This window comes from Balaenoptera musculus, chromosome 20 (genome assembly GCF_009873245.2).
Source record: "Balaenoptera musculus isolate JJ_BM4_2016_0621 chromosome 20, mBalMus1.pri.v3, whole genome shotgun sequence".
NCBI classification, from domain to species: domain Eukaryota; kingdom Metazoa; phylum Chordata; class Mammalia; order Artiodactyla; family Balaenopteridae; genus Balaenoptera; species Balaenoptera musculus.
In genome coordinates, this window is record NC_045804.1 from 30,899,101 (window position 1) to 30,925,016 (window position 25,916).

A 25,916-nucleotide genomic window follows, 5' to 3' on the forward strand; every position below is an offset into this window, starting at 1 on the left:
CTAATTACAAATGAGCAACTGCAGTTAGTGCTTTTTCCTTCTACTTTAGGGAGCCGTTAAAAACTCACAACTTGAGAAGGAAAGGCTTTACATAATTGTTGCTAACATTAAAAAAAGACATGTACACGTTATATTTCCGAACAACTATTTCAGTGCCTCAGGAAAGCCTTCAATCATTTGATGTAGTCTAGCCCTTTAATCACATTGGTGATTATGAATATATTTCAAAAGCAGTAAAGATGAACAGGAAAAAAACTGTACCAAGAACTGTAGTGGTTTCTTTAACCCTATTGTGAGTGTTGTTTTGATCTTATAAAGTAGGTGCTGTTATTTACCATTGTACAAATGAACAGAGTCTTGGAGAATTACAGAACCAGAAAACGAAAAAAATCACATATCTAAGATTCTGAGGTATATCTCATCAAACGCCCATATTTTTTATTCAATATCATGTTAGTGCCTTAAGGGGGAAAAAGTGCTATATGTGGAAAAACAGATAATATATTGTCTTTCGTCTGAGCTTATGCTCCCCTTTGAGTTTATACTGCCCTTTGTTTCAACACAATCACATAGCTAACTTCAAAGTACTTGTAGCCTACAAAGATTTTCATTTGTTTGAACTATATTTTCAAAGAAGAATGTGGTCTGATCTTCCCTGAAGTTTCATTGTGAAATTGTGAGGTGGAAAATCCTGAGTTTACAATAAGACAGTGTGAGTTGAAGGCATTTCCTCAGTGTCACTGAAAGAAAGTTAAGTCAGAGATTTGCCTTCATAATTCAGGATTCCCTTCTAGTGCATTTGTTTGTACTGCTTAGTATTAAAAAGCATAATGCTTATGTTGATTTTTCTACTTACTATTACATCTTAGTTTCTCTTATTTTCTAACTTTCTAAAATGAATTAATGTGTACCTAATACAAAGTAAATCAGTGAACTGGCTGCCGCATTTACCCTGATGGGATTTCAGGCTCATGGTAAGGTACTGGGAAAATTCTGGCTCAGTTGTTACTGACATAGGAGGCTTTACAGTTATTAGAAGACAGCCCAGGAGGAAAAGAAAAAATGGATTTATGTGATCCTGTATTGCTAAATACGGCACACTGCTGCTATCTTCTCTTTACTGCTTCCTTTAAGAGCCGTCATTTCAATGCACTAATCTTTTAAACAGCCGTTCGGTGGGAATTGGGCTAGAACTTTGCTAAGGGGTCACATTTACCAACCTGACAGTTATACATTTACAAAAGAAATAACATGAATTTATTCAGCATCAAAACCTCTGCATCTTTTACCACCCAACTGCCTTTCACACCGTATTGCCATCAGTGCACTATAATGGCTGTATAAATTCCATCCAGATTCTTCTTTTAATTAACTAGTATTCTTTGAACAAAAATAAAAGTGCTGTTTTTATAGAGGAATAAAAACTGCATGAAGCGAGTGTGAAGGAGACAAATCACCAAATTAGTTATTCTTTATTGCAGCTATGGAGAATTCTCTGTCCCTCGCTTTCTCTTCAGTAGCCATATTTTTCTTCCTAGCCTGAGTGAATGGAAAATGAGAAACAGTGTAGCAGCCTCGAATGTGTTTGAGTTTATTGTAATGGCCACATCCTAAAAGCTCATGGAGGGCTGGGCACTGATGATATTGTCATCTACAAGTGATTTTGTTTTTTAACATTTTCTGTAGTTGGTAGCCAAGAACACGAACTTTGTAACTATACTGCCTGGGTTCAAATCCCAGCTCAGCCACTTATTAAGTTTGCGATTCTGAGCAAGTTCCTTAACGTTTCAGTTTCCTATCTATTAAATGAGGATAATAATAGACATACCTCTCACAGCATTAGGTGGATTATCTGAGTTGATCCATGTAAAACATCTAGAGCTCTGTCAACACATACTACGTTACCTCCTGTATGCACAGTCTAATGTGAAGTTGATCCTGCTCTGACACTGGTGATCCTTGATCACCTGGGCTGAACTGACTGATGTGGTAGTTAGGTAAATGTCCTTTTATTTCCTTAGATATTTCTTTCTAAAAGTACCTTTTATTACAAGACAATTACTTTTTTTTTTTTTTTTTTTACGAATATATGTGTTCTTTATTAGGATGCGCACAAGAATGACACATTAGCACTGTCCTTCTGCTGTGACAGAGAATACATGCATCTGACCCACATCACGGCAGGAAATATGCAGGGGTAAGGGCTCTCAGAGCTGGTACCAAGTGTCTACTGAAGAAATCTCCATTCACCAAAGCAAGGATGTTCCCTTGAATTCCATCATCTCTGCTGTAGCTCCCAGTTCTCCATGACTGGCCCAGAATCCTCCATTCCAGAACCTCTTGCCACACCTTCAAGACCTAGGTCAACTGTCCCATGTCTCACTCACCAAGGCGCCTCTGGAATTTTGCAGCATATCTCTTTGGTATGTTGCTGCCCTGCCACCCTCAGAGGCATAGGTGGGAGTTGGGGGGAAATATATTACCAAAAGCAAACAGCAGGGGTACATCAGAAACTGACTCTTGGGACATACACCCAACAACCTCACAGAATACATGCTTCCTCCCCAAATGATACATAATGCCCTAGAGAGCAAAGGAAACCCCTTGATTATTCAAACACAATCCTGTATGCTGGGCACAAGGGATACAAAGTGGACAGTGTTTACTTCCATCATGCCCCGCACAGTAGGAAGTTGGCACCTGAAAGCTGGAGCCAAATCTCTACCTTGGCTCTTCCCTGCCTTTGAATGGTGTCAACCACCCTGCTTCCACCTGTTCTGGGCATGCATTTTCCAAAAGGGAGGAAAAGATGGCAGAGAGAGAGTGGAAGTGGAGATTACAGGAGAGGCTGGGGAGGAGATGACAACCTAAAAACAAGACAAAAACAATACAAAAACAATACAAAAATACAAAAACCAAATTAAGCACTACAATATTTTATAACAATAGAAGGTAGCTGGAAATACTATATGCTAACAGACAAACGATACATAACCCCTGGGGTAGGAGTTAGCAGCAGGGAGTGTGGCAGAGGCCACCTGTTTAGACTAAGAGCCTTTCAATGGACTGTTGGATGGATTGGATCTGCTGCTTCAGTTGTGAGCCTTCTTTGATGGTGACAGAACAGGCGATGACAGGCCTGGAGACCCCACAGGCTCGCCCCAGGGCCTGCTTGGAGCGCACAAACACGTAGGGCACATTCTTGTCCTCACACAGCAGTGGGAGGTGCAGGATGATCTCCAGGGGCTCGGCGTCTGCAGCCATCACAATGAACTCAGAGATGCCTCTGTTGAGGGTTTTGGTGGCCTCATTGGCTCCTTTTCGAAGCTGCTTGTAGTTACATGACTGCTGACCGAGGTCCAATAGTTTCTTGGTGAGGTGGGCATCTGCAAGAGGGTAGGCCTTCGGATTTACATCAGCCTCAGTCATGGCTCCGGTTCCGTGGTATCGTCACTCTTCAAGAAGCACAGGCGACGTCAGAGCTGCAGCCCGCACCGATGAGGCAAGTCGCAGGGTAGAAGTGGAAATCAAGACAATTACTTTTAAAAATAAGGAAGCAAAGTTATTTGAGTCAAGGGTACAATAGGCAGTTGGCTGGCCATGTCTCCATCCTGCAGCTGCTGCCAGATCTAGCTTTCTAAACCACTGTGTTCTCATATCAATTTCTGCTCAGAAGGTTTCAAGCCTTCCCCAGATCCAAGCACCTTTGCCTATCACGCCATTTCTACCAGAGCCCAGCCCTTTCCCTCCCTCTCCCCAATCTTTTTTATCCATTGTGCCCCTAGAGGAAGCATCTACTCCAGTCAAAGTTGATCTATTTCAAAGTTAGTCATTTCTCAAACCCACCGCATTCAGATTCCTTCTTGTCCCTCTTCCTTTGTTCACATTGTTCGTGTGTCTAACATGTCCTACTCTCTTCCTCCACTTATCTAAGTCATACCTTCTGTTCTAAGCTGAGCCAAAAAAGGGAAAGTGTCTTTTACCCCCTTTGTATTTTTTATCACATAACATGATTGTCTGGATGCAGTAAGTGCTAAGTAAAAGTTGTTAATGATGAAGAACTCTCCTGTTAGCTCTATTTTCAAGCTACATTTATTTTTTTTATTTTTATAAATTTATTTATTTATTTATGTGTTTTTGGCTGCATTGGGTCTTCATTGCTGCGTGCGGGTTTTCTTTAGTTGAGGTGAGCGGGGGCTACTCTTCGTTGTGGTGCGTGGGCTTCTCATTGCGGTGGATTCTCTTGTTGCAGAGCACGGGCTCTAGGCACGCAGGCTTCAGTAGTTGTGGCACATGGGCTCAGTAGTTGTGGCTTGCGGGCTCTAGTGCGCAGGCTTGTAGTTGTGGCGCATGGGCTTAGCTACTCCGCAGCATGTGGGATCTTCCCGGACCAGGGCTCGAACCCATGTCCCCTGCATTGGCAGGAGGATTCTTAACCACTGTGCCACCAGGGAAGCCCTCCGACTACATTTAGAATCTCACCACTTCACACCATCTCCACCACTGTCACCCTGTCCAAGCTAAAGTAACTGTAGCTTGCCTATCCCATTCCTCTTCTCCCTATTCCACCCTTGCCTACTCCTGTGAAGAGTTGTCTGCTCTCAACACAGCAGTGAAAGTAACCCACATAAAATTTAAGTCAAATCATACCACTTCTCTGCTCAGAACTCTCCAGTCACTTCCCCTCTCACCCTGAGTAAAACTAAAGTCTTCTCAGTGGCCTCCAAAGCCTCTTGAGATCTGCAACTCCATGCCAACACCGTCCCTGCCCAAACTCCTGTGACCACTTTGCCCTCATATTCCCTTCTTCCTGTCCCCTACTACTGTCTGCTTCTGCCACACTGGCTTCCTTGCTGTTCTCTGAAGATGCAAGGCACAATCCTGTCTCAGGACCTTTGCACAAATTGTTCTCTCTGCCCTGAAAGTTCCTCCTTGGGAAACTTTCATGGCTCCATCCTTCCTACCGTTCTCTAATTAAATGTCTTCTCAATGAGATCTTCATTGATTATCCCTAATTTGCTGTCTATCTTCCCAAACTTTCAATAGATTGTAAATTCTGGGGGACAAAAGGAGGACTTTTTGTCTATTTTGTTAGGTGCTCTGTCCTCAGTACCTGAAACAGAAACTGACACATAATAAATACTTAATAGTTATTGAATGTATGAATGAAAAATTGACCCTTAAAAATATGTCCTATAATAAAAATACTTCTAACCCTCCCTTAGGCTCAAACAAAAGCAAGTGTCCTATAATAGCTCCCAGAAAATTAAAATAGCCACAGTTGAATATTAGCCATGGCAATTGTAGCAGAAAGTTCCATTGCAGAGAAAAGAGATTTCTGCATCAAGTAAAGAAAAAGAAGCGGTTTACATTATAACAAGTGCCATATTAAATTATATTGGTGTCCTGGGGGACTGTTATTGACCCAGCACCACACATTTTTGAGAGAGCAAGTGGTTCTGCCCACACCGTCCTCTTCCTAAGGTAGAGAATGTAGCTATTATATAGTTTTGTTTTGTTTTTGTTTTTGTTTGTCATCTAGCGGTGGAATAAAATGGTGAAAAGAGCATTAACGTTGGAGTCAGGTAAACCTGGGTTTAAATTCTGGCACTAGTGTGTGTCCTTGGATAGGATATGTAACCTCTCTGAGCCTCTGTTTGATTATGTATAAAATGGTTTTTAATAATGCCTTTCCCTCAGTGTTGTTCTAAATGTTAAATGGGAGAAGACGCATGAATTACCTGAGACGTAACATGTGGTTAATAAATGTATCGTGAACATTGCATCCCATAGAAATAGCTGTATATTTTGCTACTGAATTCTACCTTTTGGCTTAAATCAAAATGGAGAAGTAGCAGTTAGACTGATGTCTAGGAATAAGCTTTGGCTCCTGGGGCTTGGACCACGGAGAAGCCCTCAACACTATAAATCTCTCAGCAGTATCTGATGAAGCTGCAAGAGCCTTCCTAGAACATGAGCCTACCACCTGCTTGACTTTTGTAGAAGCCTACTCTTTTTATCTTTTGAGCTAATTCTTAGTCTTCTATTTTCCACTTTCAATTCTCTTTTGCTTGTCTTATTTTCAAAATTCTATGCTAGATGTGTGAAGTTGGAGATTCCATACTGAAAGTTTTCTAAGAAATCAAGAAGGGAAAAATAAGGTCAGGCAGCTACTCTGTATAATAAAATAATGTGAATATTAATTTTCAAATTGAGATGTGAGAAACATACGTGTATTGATTCACTTTTAGAATTAGAACTTCCAGAAGGAGGAAAATATTTTGTTTAAACCACTGAATTGTTTTTACATGTTTTTTTTTTCAATGACATTATTTTTTGAAATCTTTAGGAAGCCAAAGCTGTGGTCGAAGAAACAAGAGCCCTGCGAAGTCGGCTTCATCTTGCCGAAGCTGCACAGAGACAGGCACACGGAATGGAAATGGATTATGAAGAAGTGATCCGTCTGTTAGAGGCCGAGATTACAGAGCTGAAGGCTCAGCTTGCTGATTATTCTGACCAAAATAAAGTAAGCAAAACAGTTCTCTCTTCTAGTTACCATGGTTTCCTTGCCGTTGTCATGTATCCTGTTTTCATTTTCTTTTCATCTGCACTTCTAAACTAGGTCAGTGTTTGTCTTCTATAATTCAGTGATAGGATGATGTGTTATGATGGGGGTAATGTGAAGGTTATGAGCCTCCGTTTATCCAGATAGCTTTGGGATGGAAAAGTGTGTGCCCAAATTTATTCGGGTCATCGGTCAACATTGTACAGCTCAGGCACTACGTCCTGGAACTATTTAACATTTAATTGATTACATTGGTTTCCTCCTTTTTCCTAAACTTGCTAATTTGTCCTGTGGGGATGGGAGGAGGAGAGTCTAGGGATGGGGTTTGCTCTTTGATTAGAGCACTCAAGGAAGTGTGAAAGTTAAAGAATTTTTTGCCCAAGGCCCAAGATAATTAATAGAAAGAAACTTGAGTTTGAATTTAGCAGACTCCAATTTCAATAGCGAAATACTGAATGCTTTTCAGAAGGCAATGGGAACTTTTTTTAATGTGAATTTTTTCATTATGTGATTTTTTTTAAACATACTGTATTCATTGAATGGTCTTCAAAAACTGTAACAGACATTTTTATTTCACTGAAGTAAGGTAGAAAATTAAATAAATTGAAATAGATATTTTATAACTTCATAGAGTTCATTTATAACCATAGTAAGTGTTTATATCTCTCTAATACAGTCATCTTTCAAGAGAACATGAAACAAATTTGAAAAATTTATGTGTATTTATTTAAACATAAAAGAGTTAAATACTTTAAATATACCAAGTAGAAATGAAACCAGTTTTAGAAAAGCAAAATACAGAAGAAAATCTGAAATTTTCTTTGGTTAGCTCTTAAGAATCACTAATATATTTCTCACATCTGTCCATTTAAACCAATTCCAAAAGAAGGTTGACATTCCTGTCACCCTTTGATAATACCACAAGGCCAAGGGGAAAACATTACTTGAGACAGCAGAAATACTTAGGAATATTACATGTATTTATTATTCTTGACCCAGTGTTTACATTCTGAAATCAGAGATATGTGCTTATTTCATGTGAGTAACTTTAACATGATTCTGAAAATATTTTGGGAATTTTCAAAATACTAAAAGTACTTTTTTTTTAATAATAACTTGATTTACTTTTGGAGGGATAATCAAGTCTTTAAAAATACTTTCTTTTTAAATAATATAACACTCAAGGAGTTCACATGAATTTATTCTTTCTTTTTAAAGCATAAGTTATTTGCTATTCTTTCTTCCAGCTCCTAGCTGAGAAACATTTTTGTCCTAAGTCGTGTAGTAATATAATTAATTCAGTTCTTCTCTTTTTTAGCATAATGGTGCCTCATGCCATTCCTCTTAACAAAATCCTAAACTAAACCATTAACCTGTCTCTGAAAATAATCTTCTTTTTTTCCAAAGAGGAGATGTTATACATGAGCATCTTAACATTTTCCAAACCCAATACCAGTGGAGAAGTAGAAGGAAATTTTTTTTTAATTGTTTGAGATTGCTTGAAGAGACACTGACCAAGATATGACAGGATTCAGATACAAATATTCATTTTTAAGGCAGATTATTTTTGTAACAATATTATTTTTCTTACACGTTTTCCCTTATATTTTGTCTATATATACTTATTTCCCTTTTTTTTTCACCTTCAGCTTAAGAAATAAAACTTTACCAGTACCTTCGAAGACCCACAATATCCCTTTCCAATTGCATCCCCCTCCCTTGCCCTCATAGGTAAACAAACCACTTTCCTGGATTTAGTGTTAAACATTTTCTAGATAATTTTACTACCTATGTATATATCCCTTAACAATATGTTGTTTAATTTTGCCTGTTTGTCAACTTTATGTAAATAGAAATATACTACTTTTATTGTTCCAACTTGGTTTTTCACTCAAAATTTTGTTTTTGTGATTCATCTATTTGAAGTTTATAGCTAGTTCATGTCTTTTCATTGCTTTTTTGTACTCCATTGAATGGATATACTACAATATATTTGTCCATTCTGTATTTGATGGACAGTCCAATTGTTTCAGTTTTCTTCTATTATGAACGATGTTGCTGAAAACAGTTTTGTACATATATCCTGCTCCACATGTGTAACAGTTCTCTTGGGTTCATATCTTGGAGTGGAATTGCTAGGTTGAATGATGATTGTATGATCAACTTTACTAATTACAATTAGGCAATGCCTAATTGTGTTTGAAAGTGTTTGAACCAATTTTACTCCCAACAGTAATGAATGAGAATTACCGTTTACCCCAAATCCTTGCTGATGCTTGCTTTCTTTTACTTTTAATTTTTATCAAACTGTTAGGTGTGATAAGTGTATCTCATTGTGGTTTAATTTGAATTTCTCTAATGATTTTGAGCTACTGATATGCTGGGACCAGCTGGTACTGGTTTATGAGAGCTGACTGTGTACATTTCTTCTTAACTGCATGTTCAAGGACATCAGGTTGTTAGCTTGAAATCAGCCATGGTGGGGTTATTTACACCCCCAAATGCAATAAACCAGGGCTTTGCCCCTTGTCCCAGATAGTCAGTTGAGCTACTATTTATGCATTTATTAGGGATTTGTGTTTCTATGTGAAATGCTTCTTCATATCTTTTAACCATTTTTCCATTGGGTTATTTGTCTTTTTTATATTCATATGTAGTGATTGTTTGTATGTTCTGGTTACTAACCTATCTTATATTTTATGTTGTAAAAATCCTCTCTGGAATTTATAGCTTACCTTTTCAGCCTCTGGTGAAATGAACAGGTGTTATTTTCAAGTAATCAAACTTTTCAGTCTTTTCTCTCATGTGTCTTTCCAGAAGTCCTTCCATTCCCAAAGATATTTTTATATTTGTCTCTAAAAGTTTTAAAACTTTGATCCTTCTGTCATGGTTTTATGTCATTGTATAAGGTGGGGATTCATTTCATTCTTTCTTTTTTATTCTAAGTGAATGACCAACTATCCCAGCACCGCTCATTCAAAAGTCTTTTTTACTCTAAATCTTGATCTGATCAACCTGTCTAGTTCTTTTTCTTTAAAAGTGTGTTGGCTACAAAACCCTTTGATCTTTTATATGTATTTTAGACTCAGATTATAAATTCCATCAAAAGAAATTAATATGATTGCCATTTTTACTGAAAATGCATTAAATATATAATTTGGGGGAAATTTACATATTTATGATTGCGTCTTGATTCATAAACATCACTGAGGAACAGAAAGGTTAATTGCATGTGGCCAGAGAATCTAGTCTATAGATAACTCCAAAATTCATTGATCGTTGCTTCATGGCTTACTGTATGACCAATATATACAAATATTCAAAGAGAGCTTGAAAAGAATTCTGCAATCATTTGATGTGTTGTTTTATATAGTCCACCAGATCAGGATCATTAATTGTGGGGTTCAGTTCTTCTCTAGTCATATTAATTTCTTTGTCAGGGAGTAGGTTAAAATTTCCCTTGTGATTACTTTTTAAAATTTTCTGTATATATTTGAAGTAATGTTTTTAATTGCATACAAGCTTAGAATTATGTTATCATCCTTTTACGAAAATGTTGTGACTCTTCAATCTTCTTCCCCCCTTAATGCTTATTTTTGATTGATATTAAAATAGTTATACCAACTTTCTTTTGGTATTTACCTATGTATTTTTTCCATCCTTTTACTTTCAACTTTTCAGTGTCCTTATATTTTCATTGTGTCTATGATAAACAACTGGTAGTTGGATTTTTTTCCCCATTTTACTGATTTTTGATCTTTAATTGGAAAGGTCTTTCCATTTACATTCTTATTCGCAAATGCACTTGGCTTCATTTCTACCCTTTTATTTTGTGCATTTTATTTGTCCCATGTTTTCTAGTTGTTTGTCATTTCTTGCCTCCCTTTTTTTTTTCTTTTTTGGATTGGGTCAGACTTCTCCTGTGTTCCCCTACTCCCATTTCATTTATTTTACTCTGCTAGTTTAGAAGTTAGACACTCGGTTTCTAATTTTTAAAGATTATATTAGAAATGTTAACATTCTATTTTAACTTAAATTATAAAACTAATCACTGGCTTTCCACTTCTTCTAAATATTGTAAGGACTTTAAAACATAAATCCAATCATCTGTTTCTGCTTAATTTCTATTAACTAAGTATTTTAGTTCTTTCTTGACTTTTAACATCATAAATTAGATACTATTACAGTTTATTTTGTGCAGTCAACCTTCATTTAGATAGACCTCCATGTTTATCATTTTCTTTGTTCAACATTCTTCCTTGCATTTCAGACATCCTTGCTAGAATTACTCTCTTTTTTCCTGAAGTACATCTTTTAGAAATAGTGAGGATCTATTGGTAATAAACTCTATTTTTGTTTGTCTGGAAACATCATTTTTGACTCTTGTTCTTGAAATATATTTTTGCTACATTTAGATTGTTAAGTTGGCACTGAATTTCTTTCAGTGTTTTTATTCCATGGTTGTGATATCAGATGTCAGTCTGTCATTTGTTTGCTATCTGTTGTTTCTTTATAGATGATTTTCTCTTTATCTTTAGTGTTCAGCTGTTTGACTATGATCAGTCATGTGTTCACTTATTTTTATTTATATTGCTTGAAATTCATGGAATGAGGTTTCTGATCTGAGGAACAGTGTCTTTCGCCATTTCTGAAAAACCCTAAGCTTTTATCCTGACCTATTCCTCTTTCATTATTTCTAGTCTGTCTTATGTAATTCAGATTGGATGTATGCTAGATCTTCTTCTGGTTATTTTGTCTCTTCATATTTTCCATTTTTATTTTTATGCTCTATTATGACAAGTTTCTTTACCTCTGTCTTCCAGTTCACCCATTCTCTTTTCATCTGTATCTAATTGGATAGTAAATGCATAAATTGAGTTTCTAATTATTACTGCATTTTTATTTTTTATTTTTATTTTTTTAAACATCTTTATTGGAGTATAATTGCTTTACATTGTTGTGTTAGTTGCTGCTGTATAACAAAGTGAATCAGCTATACGTATACGTATATCCCCATATCCCCTCCCTCCTGCGTCTCCCTCCCACCCTCCCTGTATTTTTACTTTTTGTATCGATTTTTTTGTGTCATCTGGATCTATTTTGATAGTTTCTTGTTTCTTTATTATGCTTTAAATTCTTAATTTTTAAAACATATTAAACATAACTTTATATTCTGTATCTGATCACTTCAGTAGCTGCTATCTCTATAGGTTTGATCCTATAATTTGTTTCCTTCAGCTGACTTTTCATCCATAGTAGCTTATTTGCTGAGATCACGTTCTTTTGATACATTAAATGTAGGCATTCTTTGATGTCTGAGTTTATCAAATAACCCACTAGAGAAATTTCTTGTTTGCTTTTACCAGCCAGGGACCAATTTAAACTAAGTTTTCAGCTTATGAATGTACAGGCCACACAGGTAGTATAAATTCTGACCTGAAACCTGCATGAGTTGGGGGACTGTGGTTGGCAATTATTCAGGGGACACTTTTTTAACCATTCACCAGAGGCAAAATCAAAAGGTTTGTTTCTCCCTAATTCACCCATTAAAGTTCTCCTGTTTGCCATTTGTGCCTGATGAAACCCCAAACTATAGGCCTCCAAGGATCAGCAAATACCCTGAGATCAAATTGTGCTACAGTGTACTCTAACTTCAGTGGGTTCACTCAGCATTGCTATTGCTTATCTTCATGAAATTCCTTCACTTTTCCCAGAATTATTTTACTTCCCCATCAGCTCAGCTTTACATTGGGTCATATTATATTAAATATGTATATATATCTTCAGCATGTTGGATTGTGCCACACTAATAGGGGTTTCCATCAGCATCTGGTAACCATGTTGTCAAGAAACACCATAAACTAATTAAAATGTATTTTAATATAAGAATATAATATAAACTAATTAAAATGTATTTTATATTTTAATATAAAGTTATTTGTAGCTTATCTTAAAAAGTTTGCAGCATTCCGTGCAGTTTAACTTTTAAAAATATGCAATTAGTTAAGTACCCCCCAAAACCAGAAGATATGTACAATAAGAGAGAAAATAAATGATATAGTAATGTTGGATATTAGTTAATAAAAAATGAAAATAACAGCCACTAGTATAAAATTGAAGAAATGTATAATATGTTCCTTTTGCTATCTCTGTCCAGGAAAGTGTTCAGGAGTTAAGAAAGCGAATCACAGTACTTGACTGCCAATTGCGAAAATCGGAAATGGCTCGAAAAACTTTTGAGGCATCCACTGAAAAGCTTCTTCATTTTGTAGAGGTAAATTTTCCTGTTACATCACTTTATGTCCATTTTTAAGAAATGTATAGACAACTGACATACAGGTAAATGTCAAGGTGTTTGATGGCTAGTGAAACATTCTCTGGCCTCAAAACAGCAATGGTGACTTACAGTCAGATTTTAAATTGCTTAGATAATGAAAAGACCAGCTAACATTACAGATTAAGAGAAATAATTGAGACAGGGTAATATGATCCCAAATATATACTATGTTTTAATGAACACTTTCTTAACTTTTGATACTATGTAAACATTAGTTGATAACTACCCTCTAAAGAAATGTTTCTCTGTGTATTATAATGCTGAGTAGAATTGTATGTTAATGTAATTGATTTTTTTCCCTATATAAAAGAAATACCTTTTTAATCATATGGGTGGAGGGGGTTATAAATATTATTTAAGCAAGAAAAAACATTTTAAAAAGCTATCAAAGTTACATTATCACCTTCACTCTCTTGTTTGTCTCTAGGCTATTCAAGAAGTGTTTTGTGATAATTCTCTTCCTTTGTCAAATTTAAGGTAAGAAAATTTAAGTGCTTTCTGCAGAGTATGTCCACTGATTACATTCTTCATCTGGTACTTGTGCTAAACTACTAAAATCTCTTAAAGTCTTAAGATAGTCAAAGCAATTTTTTCCTTTTATAAAGACTGACACTAGCAATGTTGTTCTACTTCTAGCAACGTATGCTTGCAGAAACATAGGAAAACTCCACCCTTTTCTGTGAAAACAGCAGTTCAATAAATGAAGGTGATTCATTATATTTTAAGTTTCCACATAGCATTTTTGAATTTAGAAAAATATGGTAGTACATGGTAGTACATATGGTAGTACACCTTTAAACTCATTTTAATGTAATACTTTATTTCTTCAGGTGAAATCTGATGTTTTTATTGTTATCTATGCTGCTTATGATGTAAAATAATTATGTGAATACCATGATGGTTATTTTCAGTACGATGTTAAAATACTCAGCAGTCACATTCCGCTTGTATGGGTTAGACATGTCCCAAACTCCCACCACCCAAGGTTTCATTGTGACCTTGAATAATAATTCAAAAGCTTTGGTATTAAAAATGACTATTTAAAAGCCAGAGCCTGCCCTTGCAGGTTCACAGGACAAAGGTAACTTTAAAAAGCAACATTAATATATGTGACTGAATCACTTTGCTGTACACCTGAAAGTAACACAACATTGTAAATCAACTATACATCAATTTTTTTTAAGAAAAAGCAACATTAAGCAACTTTTTCCTACATCTTGGAAAGTTAAACACTAGTAAAATTCGGCTCAGTCTTTTTAATACACTATATCATCTGTAGTGGATATTGGCCTTGGTATTCTACACGGAATAAAGGCTCTGTATTTGAATTTGAGAATTGATGCTTTAGTTTCTCCTTGTGAATTAATACTATCATGCTTAGGAAGATGGATTATAAGTAATGATGGCTTTGTCATCAGTTTAAAATTGTCTCTTTTCAAGTAAAAGTTTCAGCATAATGGTAAAAGTAAAACCTTGCATTTTAATTGTATCAGAATGCATTCATTTCAGGTGACATTTGCATTTTTTAAAAGTGGTATAAATGCTCTAGGCTTTTTTAGATTTAGGGATAGCAAATGGAAGAGTTTAAGAGAGAATTTCAGGAGCAAATATACATATTGAATTTATATTTAATATTACTAGAAGTAGTAGTAAATGTCTCTTTAACAAATTTATGTTTAAGTGCTTAATTTAAGTGTTTACAAAACTAAATAAAAGGCCACATCATGTTAGCATAACACAAGCACTCACAAAATAAACCAAACAAATGATTTAGGAGGGAGCTATCCTTCTATCCCTTCCTCCTTATGTATAAGGTAAACCTAATTTTTTAAATATGCCTATTTATTATATAATAAAGAATTGAAAACAGAAATATTATTTTGTGGGAATTATTTCGATTATGGCTATAAGAATACAATGTTCCCAGAAATCAAAAATTTTTGTACAATTTCATAACTAATAAGAAGAATTCAGATTTAGCAAAGATAGATATTATTCATTGTGTAATAAGTTTAGCTTTATTTTATTGCCCCCATAGTGAAAGAAGAGCTATGTTAGCTTCCCAGACGTCCCTCACACCACTGGGAAGGAGTGGACGTAACATCCCAGCAACGCTGGCACTTGAATCTAAGGAACTTGTTAAATCTGTCCGTGCCATACTTGATATGGATTGTAAGTTTTCTGCATTTTTTTCACGCTTTTAAAAATAACTTATTTAGCAAAACAAAAGAAGAAAATTTCAAGTTTGATAGTTTAATCTTGTTAAATGCATTGGTTTGCCTACAGTAAAATTGATAGCTTATCGATAAAAATCTTAATGCAACCAATTGTAGGGGGAGAATACTTGCTTTATTTAAAGTGCTCAAAATGGCTTCCAACAGAAGATAGCTGATTAAGACTTTTTTTTTAACCTCTACTTCCATCTAAAGTCTCTTTGAAATGGAAGAATAAATATAAAAATAAATCCACAACAGCACTGGAAACCTAGAAGGTTGGAATCAACATTGAGGAAATTTTTAATAATATACAACAGATGGAATAAGATTGAAGATACAGCCCAGCTGTGCAAAAGACCCCAGAACACAATAAAGGTGAAAGACAGTGAGTTAAGTAGAACCATGAAAAACCCTCAAGATCACAAGCAGGGAAAACTAGGAACAAACCCTGGGGCAGTCAGCAGGGTAACTAATTAAAGGGCTGTAGAACAGCTGAACCAGTTCCCTACTCTTCAGAGCTGAGAGAATATCTCTGTCAAGGGACTGCATGATCTGTCACTGGACACCCCCAGAGTCAGCGGTGCTCTCAGTAACCTCCAACATCCCAACTGACAGGGAGATCCTTGGGGAAAGCTTAAATGATTAGATATTTCCATCCTTCCCTCTTCCTATCTCCAAGTACTTTTTTCCCAACATGTATTTGGACTTCCTTTTTGTTTGTGTTCTGTCTCTTCTCTTGGAGTCAGTGTGTCTGCTGGTTGTCTTTGTGCTAGCATCTAACGGTCCATTATTCCTCTAATCTGCACTCTTAATCTCCATGCTGGGGACCAGATTTTATATGTATATATATATATATAGAGAGAGAGAGAGAGAGAGAGAGAGAGAAATAAAAGTCTGTGTTAATATACTAAAAATTCACAAAAAATTTATAGAAGAAAAAAAAATCTATGTTAATCAAGTATCAAACTAGTAAATTTTGAGTAAAGTCCTGGGTAGTAGATGACTTGACTAGGTAATAGGGGCAATGTTCAAGACCCTTCCTTCAAGGTAACCTTTGACTTTAAAACAATACTATAGAGGATTGGAATCCATGCCTCTAATAGTATCTGCTCAATTTCTGCAATGAGTATTTTTTTGTAATTTTGTATGACCTATTACATTTTTTAAAATCAAATTATATTTTAGAAACCCTATAAAAACTCTTTTTATAAAGAAATTCTGTATTTTTTAGGAGGGATGAAAATAGCCACTACTAATGTATTATGTGTAAGATCAGAATTTTATATATCAGACATTTTTAAGCTAGGGTGGGTACAGTGGAGGGAAACACCTGCACAGACATAGCCCAGTGGACATTGTAATCATTAATTTTAATTACCTTGCTAGCATTAACCTTTACATTTGTCAAACATGATTATTCAAAGAAAATTTTTGAAGTTCAGCAGAACTTCTTTGGAAGAAAAGTGGAAAATTACATCTTCACTTTTTATCTGTTATAAGATTATACCCACTCCGCTGCTTAAAACTAGCAAATTGTTTCTATGTTGTCTTCCTATTTAGAAATACAATTGCTAATGTTTGCATATTTCCCAGCACTTTTGTAATTATATGTGACATATCTTTTTCAGTGTGATAATTCAGATAAACTCAGCTCATTTTTCTTTCTCTTTAAGCAGTAGCTTTTTCTATCTGTAATGAAAAGGAGAAAATTGCTATCATGTGGTAGATAATTCAGCCACAGCCTCCACCTCATTTCCTTTGCCATGGCTATCTGATTATTTCAAGTTTCAATTTGAAATTTTCATTTGGGTAATTGCCTCCACTTTCTTGTTAATTTAAGTATACTCCAGGATGTTATACTATGGAATTTCCTCAGAAATGAAATTAAGATTTCTTAGGTCTTATAGATTAAAACCAGTCACTAAGGAATATCTAGAGGACAATTCCGAACCATTTTTGGATCATGGACTCCATTGAAATCTGGTGAAAGTCCTCTTCCCAGAAACATGCAATTAAGCACATTTTTTTCATGCATTTTCAGAGTGTTTATGAACCCCAACTTAAGAACCCCTGATGTAAAATTACAGGGGACAAGAATGCTTTCTACAGCATTGCAAACATGGCCATCCATCTCTCACAAGAATACCTCTAGCAGTGGAGAAGTATATGAATCACATAGGCAGCCAAGAGTCAAGCAGCACTTTGAATCCACGTAAACAATGTGCCTCAGAATCTCTGATGTTCCCTAGAGGTACCCCAGGGAGCACCTCAATTGGTCATCCAACTTCATTAGGCAAATTACTTAACCTCTGGGCCTGTTTCCTCATATAAAAGGTAGAGATTATAATATCTGAAGTGGCAGGATTGGAGGATTAAATGAGATACATGTAAAGTACCTGAAAGTATAAGATGTTCTATAAATGGCTGTTACTGCTGCTGGTACCACATTACTATTTATAGTAATTAATTTAAAGAATACTTTCTCTCTATGGTAAGTATTATATAATTATTTTCTAAAGTTTGTTTAACTTCGATACATTTGAAAATGGCATAGCTGAGAGCTTTTCTTAATATATAATATTTAATGCTATTATTGATTTTGAGTTAGAATGTAATCATCACAGGAAACTGCGGTTAAATGTATGAACCAGCAGCTTATCTTTCAGTTGTTTATTGCTAACTGTAAGGAAACTTAGATCTGCTCTGTTACATTACCTTCAGTGAAACAGTATGTAGATATAATAGGCATTTTCAATCAGTACTGGGACCCCTGGAGGCCCTTATATTGATCTCCATCAATATTTACATGGTCAGTATTGTAATGCTTTAGTGTCATCTTTATTTGAAGTAAGTACATGTTTTAAAGTGTAATCTTCATTTGATTGACATCTAGATTAACAAAATTCTGTAATGAAAGCAGGAAGAGGCAGTTCTATTTTTTAAAAATGCATATTAAGACAATATCTGAAAAAAAATAAAAAATAAACAATATCTGGCTGGATATCCAATAGGAGGTTTTTTATAAAAAGAGAACTTATTGACTCCCTGGTAAATCAGCAGAGTAAACACAGGCTTCTACCTTCCTTCCCATGGAAATGATCAATGGAATATAAAAATAGGGGGGAAGTCTTCAAAAGCACTAGCAGTTACAGGCAAATCCCCAAAACTTTTCTACATAGGGCAGGTAGGACCACATAGAAGAGAAGCATGAAGGTCCTCTGCTAAACAACAATAGCAATTATGGGAATAACTGGAGGGAACCCTGGCAGGAGGGAACCCCTTCCTGCATTCTAATTTGAAGGGGTAATGAATAAAGTCAAAGACTGGCTAGGAGGTAGATGGACTCTTTTTACTCTATTATTTTGGAGAGTCAATGTCATTTGTTGAAATCCTCAGGGTCCACGCAGTTTCTGTGTCAAGCAGAAGGCCACCTGGGGCTTGGTCCTTTAGGCAGCCTAGACACACTTTAGACCTGACACACACTGGGGCATACAAGAAATGTTTGTAAAGAAATAAATGTAAAGGGAACCTGGCACAGCAGCTTCTGCACCACAGGCCACACTGCTCTGCACAGCCGCCTCTGGTCCTGGCTCATGACTCACTCCCTTCAGACTGCTGCATTGTCCTTATACTTGCAATGCAAGTGCACATGGGCCAGCCTCCAGCCTGAGCTTTAGAGCATACCTTCAACAACAACTTGGTTGAGTGTCAGGGCAGCCAGGGATCCACATATTCTTGCAAAGGTCAAAAACCAATTCTGAGTAGAGAGCTCTCTACATTCAAGGCTTGTATAAAGAGAAACATACAACACACACACACACAGTTCATTCAAGCTCTTATAAACAAATATATATATATATATATATATATATATGTATACATAGAAATATATGATTATGAAAAAGTCCACTTTCAAGAAAATAGGAGGTAGCTGTCAAGATTCAGAATAGACTTCAGGATCAAGATGGTAGGGTGATCTCATGCCATTCTGTTCCTACACTTAGAAATGACGTTTAAAGTTGTGTGTGTGTTCAAAAGATAAAAACCGAGAAAGGAACGCCTCCCTGCACCAAAAACAGAGGGTAAAACTATAATAATAACTGGGGTCTTCAGCTTCTGAGATACACAGGATTGACATGAGCAGCTGGAGCAAATGTTCAAACACCCATGAGGGCCCAAATGATGCCAGAGCAAAGGACGCAAGGAGCAGGAACCTTCCAGCATAAAATACACTTTCTTTTCTCGACTTACTCACATATAAGGCATTAAAAAAAAGAAAAATCCCTTCAGTTTAGGAGCCATCTGGGCCTGCCACCAATTAAATTTGAAAGTAAGTATTCTCATCCGCTACAGGTGGGAATATAACTTGACACAACATTCTTGGGAATCAGTTTTGCAGTATGTATCAAGAGCTTTTAAAAAGTCTATTTGAAAAGGTTTTTTGAAAGTTAAAAGAAAATTTTAATGGTCATATATTTTAACCTGATAATCCCACCTGTTAGTATTTTTGCAAAGAGAATAATCAGTGATGTGCTTAAAAATGTATATACAAGTATTTTCATTGTGGCATTTCTTTTTTTTTTATTTATCTATTTATGGCTGTGTTGGGTCTTTCGTTTCTGTGCGAGGGCTTTCTCTAGTTGTGGCAAGCGGGGGCCACTCCTCATCGCGGTGTGCGGTCCTTTCACTGTCGCAGCCTCTCTTGTTGCGGAGCACAGGCTCCAGACGCGCAGGCTCAGTAATTGTGGCTCACGGGCCCAGTTGCCCCGCGGCATGTGGGATCTTCCCAGACCAGGGCTCGAACCCGTGTCCCCTGCATTGGCAGGCAGATTCTCAACCACTGCGCCACCAGGGAAGCCCCATGTGGCATTTCTTATAAAAGCAGAAGTATGGATGTTCAACTGTTACATATTGGTTGAATAATTATATAGCTTTTACTCAACCCATTGAAAATAAGGATGAACTTTTCCCCTACCAAGCAACAACCATCCGATTACACATATTTGTCTATGTAAGACTCCTGTCTCAATTTAGATATTCCTGTCTGAAATTAGCAATATTTTAACTTTTAAAATTAGAATGTCAGTAATAGCTGCTTTTTGTCTTTACATTCTGATGGTAATTAGAAGTTATTTAGGCAGATGGGAAAAGGCTCTTTGAGAAAAAGGGGAAATGCAGTACTGCAATATTTAAAGGCCTTCACAATTTTTCTTTTGGATCCAAAGCTCACACTTGATATAGCATCTTCTCATTGTACTTATTCGAGGTCTCAGACTCTCATCTTTGCTTTCCTTATTTCCTTCAAAGCATATTTTTATTAACCAACATGAATTTATCAAAGGAAAAGCCTTGTATATATATATATACCATGTGTATACGTGTGTATAGCCATGTGTGTATATATATATATATATATCTTTGAAAGTCAGCTATACTATTTAGAATGGGCATTATTGTATTTACTTCCCATAAAGTGATCATATTATTTATATATCTTTCTTCTCCTAGAATTGGGGAAAATGTTTCACGCATAGGGAATAGGTTATGTGATCTGATGCCATTTGAGAGACAGTTTCACCTGTTTTTTAAGACAGACCTATTCTCTAGCGACTTGGTTATTCAGAGCCAGATAATAACCACTGTAAATATTTCTGGTGTCTTACCATTCAAGGAAAATGGCAAACTCACATATTCTCTTATATTGTTGCAAATTGAAAGTAGGTTACTGCTATAATGTTCCATTTAGAAAATATATCAAATTTAATCTTGGGTGGTTTCTGGAAAATAAACTATACTTGAGTTATTCAATTTTGTTTTAAGTGGGCAAATTATTATTAGCCTCAAGCAAAATAAGTAATTTCTTTCCTGGTACAATTTTATTTCCAAAAACAAAAGTGAGGGAAAAATATATCACTTAAGAAAAGGTAATCATTTAGATTCACTTAGATTCATTACTTCTTTCTTTCATGAATTATTTATTGAGTATCTACAATGCACGAGACCCTGACATAGACCCTTTGATAACAGCATAAACAAAATCCTTGCTATCAAGCTGCTTAAGTAAATTGTAAGGGCAGAGATGGACAAACAAGTTAGCAAATAAGTACATGACAATTCCAGACAGTGATGACTGTTAGGCATATAATAAGCCACATGATGTGTAAGGGAATGTGAGTCAGTGGGGATGCTACTCCTCCTTTTTTGAAGAGGTGTCATTTGAACCAAGATCCAGCCAGGAGGAAACCTATATGGAAAGAGTTTTTTAGGCCAACTATAAAAGCCTTGAGATAGGGGCAATCTTGACATATTTGAGGGACAGAAAAAAAGCCTGGGTATCTGATACATATGAGCAAGCAGGAGAGTAGCAGGAGGTAAGGGTGGAGATTTAGAAAGGAGCCAGGTCATATAGGGCTTTGAACACCATAGGAAGGAGTTTGGATTGTATTTTGAGTATTATAGAAGCTATTAATGGTTTTAAGCAGAAGGAATAACATGATCAATCTGGTCTACATTTTAAAAGATCATTCAGGCAGTTTTTTGAAACTGGACTGTAAGAGTAGCCAAGAGTGAAGAAAGCAGGAAGACTAGTTGGCTATTACATGATTTACATAGGAGATGGTAGTAGCATGGGCTAGGTTTGGAGTAACAAGGAACAAATGTTCATTTTTAAAAAGAGAAGTTGGTCATCATGTATAATTTTTTGGAACACTTGAAATTCAGTATTAATGTTTAAATTTGATAATCATTGCATATCGGGTCAATGAGTAACCAAAAGTCCACAGCACAAAGCAATTGCCTGTCATCATCTTGGATCTTAGACTACCTCATGTTTCCCTACTGCTCCTTCTGCACATTAATTAAGTGTTGGGTATTTGCCTTTTTCATTAAACAAGTTACTGAGAATTGAAGTGTTGAAATGATTTAATAATACCAAATCTGTAGTAACCATCTGCTATTCTCTATTGGTACATAGGAAGCAAACATAATACAGTTTGTCAGTCATTAAAATCAGGAAGCCACCATGTTTCCAGTATTTAGTATACACAAACAGATATCCAGGGTGAGTCAATCCCAGAGCTACCACATCGTATGCGTTTTCATAGAAGATCATTTACAGGACAGTATTTCAGATATGTACTTTAATCACATATACTACCAGCAGCCGTAAGGTATGAAGGCATGGCTAGACAAGCAAGACCTAATTTCTCACACAAAGCAGGAATATAGTTGTCAAGGGGATTGCAGAATGCACAATATCTAGGATTTAATTAAGTAAAAGGCTGTATACCTTAGTACTAACATGGTGAACAGACTATAACATAAAATGATTTCCAACACAAAAGCAGAAAAAATACAAGGAATGCTTCAGAAATTACGGAAGGCATAGATGGTAAAGTGTAGTGAATTAGCTCTGTTCCAAAAAATGAAACTAATTCCTTGTACAGTTAGAAACCGCTATAATAATAGGATGTCTAAAGTATAGTTCATGTTTCTATCCTATAACTGGACAAGCAAAATGTAAATGGTGGCAGAAAGAAATATTTTCCCTCAAGGCCTGAAAATGTCCTCATTCAAACTGAATGCATTCTTTTAGGTTAATGGAATAGGTGTTCTCCAGAGTTCATATGAGGACAAAGTATTAACTCATCTCAGGAAAGACAGCAGCAGTAGCAGTTGTGTACAGCTACAGCTTTAATGATTATTTAATATGATAAAATAGTTCAATTTAGATCCAGAAGTTCCTGCCTTCAACAACAGAATATTAATATTACTATTACAGATAATATATTTTAAAATAATAATACCAAAGATATAGATTTTTTTAAATTTTATGAGTTTTACAGTTTAAAAGTACCATTTTAGGGCTTCCCTGGTGGCTCAGTGGTTGAGAATCTGCCTGCCAATGCAGGGGACACGGGTTCGAGCCCTGGTCTGGGAAGATCCCACATGCCGCGGAGCAACTAGGCCCGTGCGCCACAACTACTGAGCCTGCGCGTCTGGAGCCTGTGCTCCGCAACAAGAGAGGCCGTGATAGTGAGAGGCCCGCGCACCGCGATGAAGAGTGGTCCCCGCTTGCCGCAACTGGAGAAAGCCCTCGCACAGAAACGAAGACCCAACACAGCCAAATAAAATAAATAAATAAATTTATTAAAAAAAAAAAAAACAAAAAAACTTGAAATTGTAAATTCTTTAAAAAAAAAAAAAAAGTACCATTTTACATCAATATGTTCTCACACAACCCTGTGAGATAGGCATTATTATGTCTAATTTAAAAGATTTGAAAAGATTAAGGCTCAGAGAACTTAATTTACTTAAGTCACATGCTTGGAAAGGACAATTCCAGGGCCCTAACTTAGGCCTTCTAATATTAAGTCCTATAAGTCTCACAGGGGTATAGTTAAGTCATTATATCACAATTAATTGGCAGAATTTTTTTTTTCCTTGGGAACATCTAAAATGGCAGGATGCCTTATATTCAGTGTTATCTTAGATATGATAAAATATGATAACCTCTCGGAGTCTTGGTTTCCTGTCTCTAAACTGGGGATACAATCTTCATAAGATTGTTTCAAGGATTAAGTGAACTAGTATGAAAGCACTTTGTAAAATATAAAGTGCTACGTAAAGATAAGATTATGTTTTAGAGTTCATTTTTTATTTTAATTAGAATCATTGACTAATTTTCATGACTTACAAATATTCAGAATAAAGCAACAGATTACATTGGTTCAGGAAGCTTTAATAATTTTCAATCAGGTATAGATGGATACCTGACTCAGTGATATAGTTGTTTTCTCAGGAGGTCAGATTGGGAGAGTATCTTTTTTTTTTTTTTTATTAGAAACCTCTGTATTGTTTGATTTTTTTTTCTTTGTTTTTTTTAGAGTGAGCATTTGTTACTTCTAAAATTTAAAGCATCCTTAAGTAAAATAAATTTTTAAACACCATGGGAACCTCACAGTAAAAAATAAAAGCTCTCTGGGCTTCCCTGGTGGCGCAGTGGTTAAGAATCCACCTGCCAGTGCAGGGGACGCAGGTTCGAGCCCTGGTCTGGGAAGATCCCACATGCTGCGGAGCAACTAGGTCCGTGTGCCACAACTGCTGAGCCTGCGCTCTAGAGCCCGCGCACCTAGATCCGGTGCTCCCCAACAGGGGAGGCCACCGCAGTGAGAGCCCCATGCACTGCAGCAAAGAGTAGCCCCCACTCGCCTCAACTAGAGAAAAGCCCAAGTGCATCAACAAAGACCCAGTGCAGCCAAAAATAAAATAAATTAAATTAATTAATTAAAATAAATAAATAAATAAAAGCTCTTTCGAATCATTTACAAAACATTGTATAAAGAGGGAATAATAAATGTACCTAGACAAAAACTAAAATCTTTAATAATATTTTTCACATATTTGTGACCTTCTGAACTCATCCAACCAAGGTCACCAATTAGATTAAAATGATTAGATCTTGGGACTATAAATGCTATTGATGTTTCTCATTTCTTTTATAATAACCCCCAAATGCTAATGAAAGTTAAAGTCAAAGTAGATACAGCATTGGGAGTGAGAAAACCTAATTCCTGGATAAGATTTTTTAAACCTTAGGTAACTTCCTCAACTTGACTTTTGCTCCATTTACAAAATGAAAAGAACAAGCATCACAGCTTATTACGTTACGGGATGAAATGAAATAACATTTGTGAAATTATCTTTAGTTTTTACATAAAAAGTAGTTGTTTGCACCCTAAATGAATATCTTTGTCAAAAAGATAGATTCACTTTTACTATTATAGAGGCAGAATAGCATAGTGAAAAGACCATATGCTGGATTCAAATTCCAGCTCTAACACCTAATAGATTTGTGCAAAAGCCCCAAAAGAGGTTCTGTAAGCTATCTTGAGTCTCATTTTCCTCACCTATAAAAATGGAGATATCACCAACTCATAGGGTTGTTATGAGGATTAAAGATAATGTAACTGAAGCAACTAGCTGATTAAAGTTAATGTTTATAAAGCGGCTCATATCATTATAATACATCATTATTTTATCTCATCATAGTCATTATAATCTTCATCATTCATTGTCATTATGTAAAAGGGTTTTGTCCTTGCAACCTAGTCTGATATGATCAACTATTCTCTTCCTCCCTCTTTTTTTTGGAAAGCTGGAAACCTTGGAAGGTGATGAAAGATTTCTATTAATGTAGATTTATATAATTTGTCATTATTAAATCACTGAGAACACGTAAAAATGATGTGCTAAAATCCCTGAAAACAATTCCAAAGCATCATTTTACTCTTTAATATAGCAGTAAAAATTTGAATAGGAAACCCAGCTTCAACTCAGTTTTTTTTTCATGGATATAAAGTTTGAAATAATAAAATTTGTGTCTAACTGGCAGCTTCGAGGACTCTCATATTTCTTACTGTCTTGTCTGTGGAGAGGGAGGCCTTGCCGACCTTTTATAGATGATAGAAATACTGAAAGTGCCCATGGATGGGTATAACTAGGCATCAATTCTCTGCACAACTTTGACAGGCATTTCACCCAGATGAGGGAGGAGTAAGCCATATAGATATCTGGTGCAAGAATGTTCCAGACAGCAGGTGCAAAGGCCTGAGGCAGGAAGGTGCCTTGTTTGAGAAAAACAAAGAGAGCAGTCTGGACACAGAGGTCCGGCTCATTGTATCATTCAGTCCTCAGCTCATTGTCTGCTTCTCAGCAAGGCCTTTCCTAACTACCTATTTAATTTGGGCCTTCTCTCTCCCTCCAAATACTCTATTTCACTCCCCTATTTTATTCTCTC

The 25,916-nt window shown here is 36.0% G+C and overlaps 2 protein-coding genes across 3 annotated transcripts in view; one reads left to right on the forward strand and one right to left on the reverse strand.

Moving 5' to 3' along the window:
• The window catches only part of STXBP4 (syntaxin binding protein 4), a 190,298-nt gene that overhangs the window by 105,927 nt on the left and 58,455 nt on the right, over positions 1-25,916 (forward strand). For both annotated transcript variants that reach the window (XM_036835713.1, XM_036835714.1), the window contains 4 exons: positions 6,350-6,526; positions 12,723-12,839; positions 13,330-13,379; positions 14,941-15,074. In XM_036835713.1, the coding sequence (XP_036691608.1) occupies positions 6,350-6,526; positions 12,723-12,839; positions 13,330-13,379; positions 14,941-15,074 (478 nt within the window). The remainder of the gene's footprint in view (positions 1-6,349; positions 6,527-12,722; positions 12,840-13,329; positions 13,380-14,940; positions 15,075-25,916) is intronic.
• LOC118886264 (NHP2-like protein 1) lies at positions 2,369-3,515 on the reverse strand. Its single transcript, XM_036835720.1, has one exon. It carries the CDS (start codon positions 3,427-3,429, stop codon positions 3,043-3,045), a length of 387 nt encoding a protein of 128 aa, XP_036691615.1. The 5' UTR covers positions 3,430-3,515; the 3' UTR covers positions 2,369-3,042.

Bases quoted from the DNA above. Each gene is read 5' to 3' on its own strand.
- LOC118886264 (XM_036835720.1), bottom strand. From the start codon at position 3,429: ATGACTGAGGCTGATGTAAATCCGAAGGCCTACCCTCTTGCAGATGCC.